The following is a 12,569-nucleotide window of genomic DNA, read 5'->3' on the forward strand; positions in this document are numbered from 1 at the left end:
ACGGGCTTCGGGCGCACAGAAACCATCGTCGTCTCGACTGACGACGCAGGCCCCAGGTCCTAAGAGCTTGTCCTCGAAGAACGGTAGGCATCTCCATCAGCTTCGACTTTGGTCTGTACCGATCCACGTTCCAAGTCAAGCCGCTTTGCTGCAAAGTCAAAGACCCGGCTTGCGTACTTCTGTGGGGGCCAGACGTGCACACCCTCGCCAGACAGCCTGGGCCAGGCAGCGCCTAATGGCTTGTTACTGGGGGAGCGAAAACGCGACAGCTAATCGTCTGGTGGGCATCGTCTTGTATGCCAACCCTCCGGTGCCGGCGTGACCATACCGTCATGATCCTGCCAGGGGCACCACTGCATGGCGGCGAGGGGCTGCCTTTAAGCCATCTTTTCCCCATCAATGCAGTCAGACACTGTTCGCCAGCAACATCATGCTTCTGTGGGTAATGCAAACTGATTGATAAGGAGCAACCGATTCATTTTCACGCTGTCTTCACTGTCTCGATATTAGTTCGGCTGCACGACCGCGAGTTGCCCATGTAGCTTGTTAGATCGGGCAACGAGACTACGAAGCGGCAGAGGGAGGGAGGTGGAAGGGCAGATCCCTATCTTTGAAAGCCTCATAAAGGTCAGGGCCATCCATATCCGGTGTCCTCACGTCGGAGAGAGAGCGCAGACCACTTCGTGTAGAGCGAGTGGGCAGAGAAAGTTGCAATGTAGACCGGCGCCCCATCCCAGTCGGCTTCGGCAGACCAGCCGAGTTGCAATGACTAACATTAAACAGGTAAGTATGTAATAAGTACGATGGTATGTGTCGAGAAGCCGGCCGCGCAGGCCGATCAAGTCCTTCAACTTGGTCGGTATGCCGCATATGGTCTGTCATAAAGCATGGTAAGTGCAAGAAAAAATCACGCCCCCCCGTCGCACAACGCCCAACAGCTTCAAAATGAACAGCCTCCTTTTTAGTGAATATGGTGTGGGTTTATTCGCGTCCCGATTCCGAGGCGTAGTCATCTACAAGACTCTGCATCTCGGCGTCATGGATTCTGCGATCCTGCAGCCTGCGCTGGAGAGGCTCCGCCTGCTCGAATGAACCGCGACGGCCCCAGTTATGAGGCTGGCGCTTGAGGAAGGCGCCGACAGAGCCGAGATAGCCCTCGTGGCGGAGGAAGTAGGCCTGCTTCTTGCCCTGAGACCAGAACTTAATGGCGTAACTAAGGGTGTTGATCGTTTGCCGGTGGCCGCGGATGAAGGAGCCTCCAAAGTAAATGTGGTCGAGGTTGTGAATTTGCGATTGGAGGAAAGCAATCTGACCAATATTGTTTGAAATAGCATATAGAAGAGATCGGGAGATGTCAGCACCAGAGAACGGTTGGTCTGAGGCGTGCTCCGCGGCGGCGTCTTGGTGACCCCCCTCGGCATGCTCGACAGGGTCCGAGGAAGAACAAGGCGTATTCTTGTTGTCGCGGTTGTGAAGACCACCGTGGTCCTCGGCTTCGTTCTCGGCTGTGCGCTTCATGCGGAATACCTTGCCGAACGAGGAAGCGATCGTTGTGCTCTTGAGCCCGATTTTTCCGTAGTCGCCGCCGTAGATGTCGCCAACGAGCATGTCCACTTTGGCATTATCCCCTCGTTCGGACAGGTCGAGCATCTCGTCAAAGGTCCGAGCGCCGGTGAGGAGAGAGAGGAGACCCCATAGCGTGCCACCTCCGAGAGAGGTTCCGCCCACACGCTGGTACTCGCGGGGACCCGAAACCTTGAGGAGCGAGACACCGGAGCCAATATTGACGAGGAGATAGGGATAAATATTTTCCGAGGGCGACACGAAGTGCATGGGGTCTGTCTCGCTGTAGGTGAAGACCTCGCGGGGTATCTCGGTGATGAAGAAGTCAAGACCTGATGATGAATTAGCACCTCCTCAAAAAATCCACACAGACCAGACTTGGGGAGGGAGCACGTTGGAGGGCTTACCAATAATGAGGCATTCCATCTCTTCCTCGCGTAGGACATCCACGCCCAGGACGTCCCGCATCTTGTCGTAGAACTTGAAGGCGCCACCGCCGGTGGCCATGACGCTCAATTCGTTCGGCTTGGAGCCATTGAGGGTCTGCTGCTTATCCTTGAGGTGACGCATGAACTCGATGCAGTCGTCGATGCGATCGGTCTCGAAGTTGAGGAAGTTGAGGCGGCCACCAGGGTCGGCGGAGTGAGGTTCGCGCGTGAAATAGACGAGCTTGATCAGAGAGCCGCCAATCTGCGCGACGGCACGTTAGTATCGAACAAGAAGACGGGGCGGGGGCGCAGAGCGGAGGTTCGCATACATCAACGGCGATGTGGCTCACGACGGCATGGTGGTTGGGCAGGCGAATATCGCTCGTCTCGTGGTGGGTCGGCGAACCTCGGCCATTGTTGCTCGGAGAACTCGAGTCGGGATCGACGATGAAGGCGCCCTTGACGTTGATACGGACGGAGCCCGGGCGGATGATGGTATTGTCAATTTCTTCGGTGCTCGTCATGGTCCGGGCTCTCGTGCGAATTTCGGCGCCAGCCAGGACTGCGGGCACGAAAGAGGAGGTGTCGGTGTTGGTGATGATGTTGTTGTTGTTGTTGTTCAGTTCGTCGTCGGGTCTAGGATCCTCAACCGCCGAGCCTCCATCATCTGGCGCGGGGCCCATGCTCGGACTTTATGGGGGTAGTGGTTGTCGGGCGCGTAGGCGGCCGGACGGAGGTGGCTTGGGACAGTGCAATTCATGAATTGGAGGCCCGAGAGCGGCGTGGTCAGGATCGCGGGAGGCAGGCCGGAGGACAGCTGGTGAGGATGAACGACAGGTGATCGGAGTTGTGTCGGCTCCGGGTTCGCCTTGGGCTGCGTCAGTTCGGTCCGGAGTTGAAGGAGGGGGGGATTCATCGAGGGGTTTGGATTGTGGGAACAGTCGACGGTTTTGTGTCGAACAGACTGGAATCCTTGTCTTAATTACTTTTGCGCGCAAGTCCCCCACGGGTCGGATCGCTTATCGATAAGGTGGATGGATACAAAAGGTTGGACGTGCTCTTTCCTATCTGGGCAAGTACCTGTTGCGCTACCAGGGTACGAATATCCGTACACACTACCATGATGATGGGAGGATTGTTGAGTTCCCCAGTGCCTCCGGGCCTAGGTTTTCAGGGTGTACCCCACTGTATCTCAGCTGGACATGGGATGGGGACACCAAGTGCACCACTGCGGCTCCTTGCAGGCCCCAGCGCACCAGAAGGAAACTCTTCTCTTGTTGCTAAACCCCTTAGCGCCTAGGTAGATACCTAGCTTACCGGTAGGTGGTTCAAATGATACTAAGGATGAATACATGGTAGGTACTATGTAGGTGGCTTCCTTCTCCCTGGACCATCGTCCATCTAGGCCTCGTTTGTTTGCCAGGCCATCCGTGCGGCGGTTACTTCCGCTGATAGCATAGCTCAGCCTCAAATTGCGCGCGCGCGCGTGTGTGTGTGTGTGTTGAGTCATCGAGGTACTTTTGATCACTGATCATCGCCTGTGGGCTGCCCGATTGGAAACTGTAATCACCGGTGCTTGCCTCACTTTGTAATTAAGCAATTACCATCCAGTCCAGTCACTTCGCAGGCGGGCCGACGGAGGAAAAGAACCTATCGACGCCTTACTGCCAGCATCGATGCTGCCCTCACACTGTCACATGTCAGACGATGCAAGTCGAGCAGACAGAACGAACGGCATCTTCATTGACGTTTATTTTGGCCATCGGCAATCGTCCAGGAATCGGGTCCTTGGGCTTCGTCACGGGATCCTCCCACCTCATATGACCGGCCGTGCGAGCGAGAGCCCTCGACTTTACACGCCGGCTCATGTAAACTAGCTCGCCGAGACGGGTTGCCTTGGCGCGAAGACAACCGGCAGGCTGGCTGGTTGGCTATCTAGGTAGGTAGCTGGGTGCTGCGCACAGGGCTGAACTGGTACGTATGCTTGGGACAAATCTCACGCGGGCATCCGTGGTCGGGTGCCTGGCCACCCTTACACCCATGATACCGCAGCAGGCAATCCTGAACATTAGCCGCGCTTCCCGCTCTGATCCATAATCATGTCTACTTGTTTGCGGTAGCGCACACCTAGCCAATCTTGGTGCGGTCCGGCCCGTCGGCGGAAGGAGGCTCGGTCGGCTGTGGGCCCGTAAAAGTCTCGGCGTCTCGCGGTCGGCGGCCCCGATGACTTCCAACCCCGGCTGCAAGAGTCATTGCAGAATCCTGGACGTGCTCAATTTGCTTCGAGGTAATGCGCCATCGCGGCTATGCCTGCGAGACTTCTGCTTTCCTCCGTACTGCACGCAGCATCCGACCAGGACCGTCAGGGTAAGCAGCGGCGGAAGAGATATGGTGTGGCACCGCCGTTGGGGACCGATTCTTAGTTCCCCAGAACTGTCGGGTCGGTTACCCCCCGGGGCAAGAAGTGTCACAGGTCTCACGAGATTTCAGGCAACAACGTCAAATCTGTACCGGTACTGAGACCCGATGAGATAGTGGAGGCATGAGAGGGTCTACCACCTTCTATACCGCATGTAGCCTGAGTAACCAGTGTGATCTCAAAGTTTATGGCCTGGTTGTTCTTAGATGGCAACATGGTATGTGACCCGTTAGTATGAAGGCACTTTACAAGAGAGAAGCATTTGACTATCATTTCCTAATACTGTCAAAGAAAATACCTCAATCTGGGCACAGGGCCAGGCTTCCCATGGTTACCCCGGTGGAAGTCGATCACCCACCGATCGCAGCCTGACAAATCCCGCGCTGGCTGCCAGGTCGGCTCCGCGTACTCCCAGTCGATGAGATATTCCAGTCTCGTCCGCGGCGTCTTCCCGGCCCATCTCGAATCGAGTATAGCCCTGAATGCCCATCGTTCCTCGTCGGGTTTCTTGTTGTACTTCACGACGACGCGGCCTTCCTTCTCCGGCTCAGGCTGCGACACCTCCGCGATGAGGGTGGGGATGGTGGCATTATCGTCTTCTCCTTCGTCGGGACATAGTACCTGGGCTGCGTTAGTCCTTCTGATCCATGGGTCATGGAGCAAAGACCATTCAAACCAGGCCTCGGGGGTGAGGTCTTGAGAAAGGGGAGACACTGCGGCGTCGATGGGTCCGTGGGAGACGAAAGGGGGCGGGGAGGGTGTGCTGAGGCGATTCCAGGACTCGTCGATGCTCGGAGCGTGAACCCAGGCATTGCAGAAGAGCCCGACGACGGCCACGAGGACCTTTGTTACGGATCGGGTGTCACAGAACCCAAAGTCCCAGCAGGCCCGGCTCTCGAAGTGGGAGTACAACTTGATGAGGCATACTACTAGGGCCCGGTCGGCGAAGTTCGCTCCTAATGCAGTGGGCTGCATCAGCAAGCCCTTTCGTTCGGACGGACTCGTGTTGAGTATCATCTCGCTTACGCTGTTAATGGTGCCGTCTTCGTCCAGCAGAGGACCGGGTTGAGCTTCGGCACGCTCAAGCTCGATGAGAAGGGTGCGGATCACGGCCCGGACAGGCGGAAAGCGCATGAAACTGTGTAGCTTGTTGATGTCGATATTGTATCTCTTAGCCAGCTTGGCCAGGTCAGTGTTGACTGCAACGGATGACGTGTTGGAACCGGTAGGCGGGTTGACCAACTGAAACGTGTAGTCGTTGGGCCACACAGTATTGGGACATCTTCTGGAGCTGTCCGCAAAGGCAATCTCAAGGAACGTGTTGTTAACGAGTGGTTCATCGTAACGCCATCCCTGTTTGACGTGTCGTTCCTGCAGAGCCGAGTTCATGAGCCTTATAAGATGCCTATTCGTGCCGCCTACCTGTCCTGAAGTAGGCCTGGGCATATCGTCCTCTGTGGCGCGCATGTTGTTGTAAGCAATATGAGTGCGCGCGGTGACTGTAGTGGGTAGAGAAACTGAACCAAAGCAAGTGCGAGTTGAAAGTATGTTAAGAACGGAAAATGCGCCAAAGGCAAAAGCAATGTTGCCGAGCTAGTAGATGCGGACGTTCGCAGCATCCTCGCGTGATATATATATATATATCGAGACATGGCCTCAAAGGAGATTGACAGTGGCCTCTCCCAGGCCAAGGCGAGACGTGAATGATACTCTCCTTTCATCATCGTCTCTCTGCATCCAAAGGCCGAACCAGTACCGCGAATTCTGCCGCATATCGCGACTCAGCGACAATGAAAGCGTATAGTAACAATGCTTCGACAAAGACGTTGTCCATGAGGCCGAGCGGTGTTAAACTTGGACTTCCAAGCAAGCGCCCATTACTCGAGTTCAATGGCACGGTTGACGTAGCAATGTACAACTGAGCTGGCCGTAACAATGTCTTTGTTCCACGCCGAAACAGGAATCACCGTACCAGTAGAGATGCGATGTGGATGTCGAGGTCGAGGTGGCGGTGCCACAGTTGCAGACAATCATTCTTAAACATGGCACGCGGCATAGCTGTAGTAGAGAGACTCAAGGATCCGGAGGGCGACGGCAGGCGACGGGCCGGCCAGTTGCTCACATGGGTGGGCTGCGCGCGGCAAAGCGGCCATCGATCGCTAGACGGGTAGAGAAGTATCATCAAGGAGAAACGCAGGGATCGTTCTATGTAGTTCCAAGGACTGTGTGTATGGGACCTGGCCCATTGAAAGTGGCAAGTAAGAAACAGAAAGCGTCCAATAGAGGGCGGCGCCCGAGCCATCGCGTCGAGCTAGGTCTGTGATTGAAGACGGTGGGCCAACGAGGTGGTGCTCAACTGGATGAAAAGTCGAGCAGCGAAGGCACACGTGGTATGTCTGGCCGCTGCCCTCATGATGCGTGGCCAGTGACATGGCGGTGTGTTGACAGGTGTGGCATGGACTACTAGTAGTGTACCGGCGGGAGGAAATCGTTTCCCGTATATTGAGCAAATCAGACTGACTGTTCATCGTTATGACCCGAAGCCGTGGGTGAGAGGTGGTCAAGGACCAAGGAAGAAACGTCCGTTGGAAGCGCATCTGACTCGTGCGACCCGCGGAGGCGCTGAAGAGATGGCTCAAAGGGACATGGGAAAAGCCTGTCAACCGTTGACCGAGCTCTCTGAGCTGGGAGGTACACCCCAATAGACGAAACAGTCGAGCCGGAGACTTGGAACGGCTGGTTCCGAGTTGGAGTTTCCGCAAACATGTTGGCGACAAAGATTTGGAGACATGCAGATGGATGGGAAAAGGACAACAGACGATGAGAGGGTAGAGTGAGAAGGGGAGGAAGAAGCCATTGAAACCGAGGGCCGAGATGACGGGAGGCTGGTTGCGTCGATGCCCTCTGTCTGGGTCTCGTTGCGTCGGCATTGCCGAGCAGCAACACGAGGTTGGGACGGACTCAGTCATTGGACTCCCGAACCGACTTGAGAGGGATACGTGACAGCCAGCTCAGCCATCTAGCAACAAGGACAGGACACGCTTTAGCACTCTTGCTGATGTATCTGGCGATCGACCGTGGATTGTGGGGACTCTCACGATGCAGCGAGTCGAGGAAACGAGAGGCACACTGATTTAGGTAGGTAGTTGGCAAGTAAGTAGGTACCAACAGAAACGGAAGGCCTAGGAATGAGGTCACATAGTCAGGGTCAGGGTCCCCCTCCTGGGTCCTGACGGGGGATGACTTGCCCAGGTTGCCTTACCAGGGACATGACCCCCCTATGGTCCCCCACTCAGTACCCGGTCACTACCTGGTAGTCTGTAGAAAGGTAGGCAGGTAGGTAGGTACACTAGTGACGAGATGATGGCGTGCGTCGGTGAGGAAAAGTGTGTGATTGGGTTAGGCCCAACGGACCTGGGCCATCCCGGTCGAGCATGATAATTCCTACAGGGTGCATCAGCGTCTTCCGACCTGCCCCGGTGGAGATTGCGACAATGGTCGACGCTTATCGATTGGAGCGCGTTATCTCGTTGCGTTCGCTCTGTTTGGTCGGTCGCATGTGGAAAGGGAAGCAAGCTCCCGCAAGCGCCGCCCTCTAGAACATGAACATGAGCGACGAACCCGGTGTGGAACAACACCATCCACTTTAATGCTTACTTACCTAAGGCACACAGAGTATCCTACGTATCCGTATGTGCCCAATACCTACTAGGTATACCTATACTCTCTCCCCAAGTTTTCTTAGACGGGACGAACGTGGGTTTGATTGTCTTCCTGCTTGGAGACAGAGACGGACAGGACAGGACAGGACAGGACAGGACAGACAGACAGACACGTAGCGTCTATAGTTTGGGTGAGACGCGCTGCTTCCAGGATGGAATCTGACGTTGGGTATATATGTACCCAGGTAGTTACTCTGAGTAGCATCGTACCCGGCATCGGTCCGTTGAAGCAAGGAAAGTACGAGATGCGGCTGGCATGTGTTTGTCACCGGCGCCGTCCCTCGCCGCCATTGGTGACTGACTGCCTTCCCTGTTTGGTCGGGAATGTTCGTTCCTTTCTTCATTGTCCTCCCGCTGCTTCCATATCCATATTGCATCCCTTTGTACCTAGCTACCCCGTGGCCCCAGGTTTCTACCTACCTACCTACACATTCCCCCCATCCACTAATTACCCTAGGTATCTGCCCGATCGGTCGCATCAGCTGCTTGTCGCATTCATGGCTGTTTCTGTGCCCAGCGATCACACACTCTCTCTCATCTCCTCTCCCCTCCCCCCACTCCCCATCAATGACGTCCTCGGCTTCTCACAAGACGGAACGTGGAGACAGAGGCATCCGTACTGGACGACCATCTTGGCGCCGCCTTTGGACAGGTGCATGGAAAGGAGCACACATGGCAGCCGTCCAACAACCTGAACACAGATGGACACAGACAAGCAGCAAATAAAATAAGAATATTAGTAAAGACCTGACTTACACACACAAAGTCTTTGGTACAATTCGATGCGCTGACGCGCCGTGCCCATCTGCCCCGCCGTGCCTTCCATGTTCCGTCCCATGCCATCCCATGCCATCCTGCCGCATCACCTCTTTTTCACTCACCTCACAGTCTTGTGTGCCTTCCCGGCTCCCTGCGTCCGGTGTCTCCCATCTCTCCTCGTCCTTGTCTTCGCTCCCCCCCAATCAAAGTCTTGTGCCTTGCCTTGCAGATATCTCACCTCGCCTTAACCTCTCCAACCACCCTTTCCCTACCTACCTACCTTACCACCCGCCCATCCTCGCTCCGGCTACCTCGTCATCCTCGGGTCGTCCATCGCAAGACGAGAGAGGCCTAGACCACCAACATCAACGACGGCCCTACGCACCGCGACCGAATCCGCCGCCCGACCCCTACCCAATCAATCTTTCTCGACCTCGCATCACCCTGGCCGTCTATCTACTCCTTCCAAGAACGTCCGAACATACACACAAGCTGCATTCTCTCTGTCATCCCCCAACCTACCTACATACCTACGTCGCTCGCCGCCATCGACGTCTGTCTTGGCCACCTGGCTGCACCATCATAGTTGCGCCCAAGAAAACGACCCTTCGTCCTCGCGACGTCACTCAACTCACCCCAAGTCGCACAACCCAGAGCCCTCTCGCCATCGCCAATTGCTCTCTTACACTCCTGGACGCCATCCGCACCTCGTCCGAGCCCTACTTGTTCCGCACCGTTCGGCCTCATCGCGTCGCATCGCACTGCATTGCATCACGGCGCAAACCGCCTTCTCTGATGAATCGTATTCGCACGCCCGCGTGCTGCCGGTAACTGGACGCGCCCTGATACAGCTACACGCTTTTCTTTTCACACCTCCGTGGATCCTGTTGCTACGCTGCTCATCGCCATCGCATTTTCTTCGACGACGCTGCGCCCCCCTCTCCCGCCCAAAACCACTCTCCGTCATTTTCTCTGGCCATCGTTGCCCCGCCTCCATTCTGTCGGCTCTTGTTTTCTCATTTCCACCCCACTCCTTGCAGGAAATCGCCTGTCAACGGCTCGTCTGACTTTGACATTACCGCCGAAACCACCTCCTGCCCACACCTTCAGCTGGCTCGGCATAACGTATCCCAAGACACAAAGGCTGGTATTCACTCGGTGGACGAGGCCCGACAGATCGACGCGCGCACAGCTGCCTTCAGTGTCTGCGCTGCAATCGGGTACCTCGAGCTTGGCGCTGGACTGGATACTACAGACGAAACATCACCAATCCAAGGCCGTCAGCCGTCGCGCTCTGCTGACCTCGAGCTGCTCTGTCTCGACCCTGGGCTCGACTTTGCTCCCCCAACTGGTTCCCCAACTGATCCCCCACACTCCCCGACCTGGAGACAACACATAATCGATTCCACTCTACGCATTCCACAGTTCACGATGAACGGCAGTCAGCAAGCCCAAGAGACCGCTGCGCAACAGCCTCTGCAGCCGCCAGCCGCCAGTGCCAATGCCAATGCCAATGCCGATTCCTCCAACGCCAACGCCAGCGCCAACGGTAACTCGACGACAGTCAAGAAGCGCAAGAAGGATGGCCTGAAGCCCATCATCACGACCGAGACACCTCCGTAAGTTTGATCCACAGAGCGATTTCTTACCTGTTCTCCCGCGTTTGCATTTCCCTTTTGCGTTGCATTGTTTGTGTGTTTTGGTATCGTTTTTATGTCGGTTCATCCCCTAGGCGGGGGAACAGGCAAATGGTTGGTTTTCGTTACCCGCAATATTGTTCCCATCAGGCGCCCCCAGGTTTCATTTACACAGGTCATTGTTCTCCTTCCACTGTTCGCACCATTACCCCTCTATCCTGTTTAAAAGCGCCGCGCCCGATGCCGCACGTCCTTCCCTGCGCTCGTGGCGGGGCGCAACATGGGGGGACAGCGATGGCCCCCCCCCCCCCCCCCATCCAACCAAACCAGACCAGTTTAGGCTTGTCAAGTCCGGCAAGCCCAGTCCCAGTCCGAATTGGCACTGCAGAAGTGGAAGCAGAGGCCAGTCAGTGCCCAACACCGCGCCGCGCAGCTTGTCTCACTCCCGGCCATTTGTGAGCTTGCACAGAGAGGGTCCGCGTTCGAAGACTCTGCGCCACGACAGCTATGAGGGAGAAACGGGAAGACCGTGGCGACACGACGAGGCGACAGAAGATGAGGACCCGGTTGGGGATGCAGCGGGACCGATACCCGATGGGGGCCTCTGTTGCTCGAAATAATGGGTATCGGGTGCCTCATGGCCGTTGCACGGGGAACCCATTGGCCTGAGATCAACGTTTGCTTGGCCAGCAAAACACTGGACCAGAGGTCGAGAGGCCGCTCCTCCACAATATTTACGGGTTGCCAGCTGTCGCCATCTCCAGCAGCAGCAGCAAGCAGCGGCCGCGCCTCGGCGGCGGATGCAGCTTCATACTTGCTGGGCGGGCGATGCGCAGCATGTACACTAGAGGCGCACAGTTTCGACATGCCATATGCTGCACCCCGCCTGTGCGACCGCGGAATTCTCTCAGCAGGGCGTGGAAGAGGAGGAGAGATGGCCGACAGAAACCTGATGCAAGGCGTGAGGCTTGGAAAGCGGCATGCATGGTGCGTAGGCTGACCGAGGGGTGCCACGAAGCGCCTACGTCCTGGACACCTCTCACTTGAACTGGACTGAACTGAAGTCAAATTTTCTCAGTATCAGCGTTTCCTCATTACTGTACGGTGGTGTCCAAGATATTGGCGGGATGCATACACCGATATCTTGAAATGCGTCTTGCAAGTCCAAGTCGCTGACGCAAAGGGGTGATCCGCGCTAGGCTTCCTTCCTCTACCCCCTCTCTGGACGTTCAGTTAGTCAAGTGTCCCGCTGACCCTGTCCTGACGGAACCCTGGACTGGACTGGACTGGACTGGCTCCAAGTGGCCCAGGCCTGTACTTTCATTTTGCTTTATTGTTTCTGCTGCGTCACTTGCCGACCCCCTCATTCCCGTCCCTGTTCTTGTCCTCACTCATTCCCTCACCCATCACCACCACCACCCACCCACGGACGGACGCTGACCCCTCCCTTCTCTTGTTACCTGCTTTTGTTTTTCCCCCCTCCCCCCTCTCTCCTTCCTCGTTACCCTATTACCGACGTCGACCTTATCCAGCTCAGGGCCCTGTTCTACGCTACCTTACAGTCTCGTCCACACTTCGAGCTGCCTGCGCACGCGCACCCTACCTTTTTTCTACCTTACCTTGATCCCTTGACCCGCCGTTTTCTGCCTTTTTACCTGGCTGAACCGTTCCCGCGCCTTACCTATCTTTAAACTCCTTCCTCCCTCCCCTCAAATCTTTGCCCACCCCAGTCGGCCACAACTGGACTTGCCGCTGTCACTTCAGTGACTTTCCCATGTTGTGAGCGGCACCAGTTTCGTACTGGATTCCCGCCCATTCTTTTCTTTTCTTTTCTTTTTATTTTATTTCGCTATTCTCGCTTCATTCTTGTTGTTTTGGTCTTATCGTCGCTCGGCCTCCCGCTCTTCTACCCTCTCTCTTGATTTCCTTCTATAGGATTGTTCGCGCTGGATGCGCAATGTTGCAAATATGAGCTTCCTCAAGACAAGGTTCCTACTCTTCCTTTCCCCCTTTGACTCGTCGCAATTCATGGTTCGTTTTC

The 12,569-nt window shown here is 55.9% G+C and overlaps 4 protein-coding genes across 4 annotated transcripts; 1 reads left to right on the plus strand and 3 right to left on the minus strand.

Annotated features, from left to right (window-relative positions):
• Positions 1–981: 981 nt before the first annotated feature.
• Positions 982–2,674, minus strand: LY79DRAFT_587776 (fumble-domain-containing protein; the record flags this gene model as incomplete). Its single annotated transcript, XM_060560815.1, has 3 exons — positions 982–1,895; positions 1,971–2,253; positions 2,321–2,674. The coding sequence occupies 3 exons, from the start codon at positions 2,672–2,674 to the stop codon at positions 982–984; spliced, it is 1,551 nt and encodes a 516-aa protein (XP_060417796.1).
• A 1,252-nt stretch (positions 2,675–3,926) lies between these two features.
• Positions 3,927–5,799, minus strand: LY79DRAFT_587777 (uncharacterized protein; the record flags this gene model as incomplete). Its single annotated transcript, XM_060560816.1, has 3 exons — positions 3,927–4,077; positions 4,769–5,366; positions 5,412–5,799. 3 exons carry the CDS (start codon positions 5,797–5,799, stop codon positions 3,927–3,929), a joined length of 1,137 nt encoding a protein of 378 aa, XP_060417797.1.
• Positions 5,800–6,223: 424 nt separating this feature from the next.
• LY79DRAFT_36944 (uncharacterized protein) lies at positions 6,224–7,611 on the minus strand. The gene has a single exon (XM_060552820.1). It carries the CDS (start codon positions 7,377–7,379, stop codon positions 6,570–6,572), a length of 810 nt encoding a protein of 269 aa, XP_060417798.1. The 5' UTR covers positions 7,380–7,611; the 3' UTR covers positions 6,224–6,569.
• Positions 7,612–8,515: 904 nt separating this feature from the next.
• LY79DRAFT_36743 (uncharacterized protein) lies at positions 8,516–9,931 on the plus strand. The gene has a single exon (XM_060552801.1). The coding sequence runs from the start codon at positions 8,979–8,981 to the stop codon at positions 9,720–9,722; it is 744 nt and encodes a 247-aa protein (XP_060417799.1). The 5' UTR covers positions 8,516–8,978; the 3' UTR covers positions 9,723–9,931.
• Positions 9,932–12,569: the final 2,638 nt, after the last annotated feature.

Source organism: Colletotrichum navitas, assembly GCF_030913465.1.
Source record: "Colletotrichum navitas strain CBS 125086 chromosome Unknown LY79scaffold_10, whole genome shotgun sequence".
NCBI classification, from domain to species: Eukaryota; Fungi; Ascomycota; class Sordariomycetes; order Glomerellales; family Glomerellaceae; genus Colletotrichum; species Colletotrichum navitas.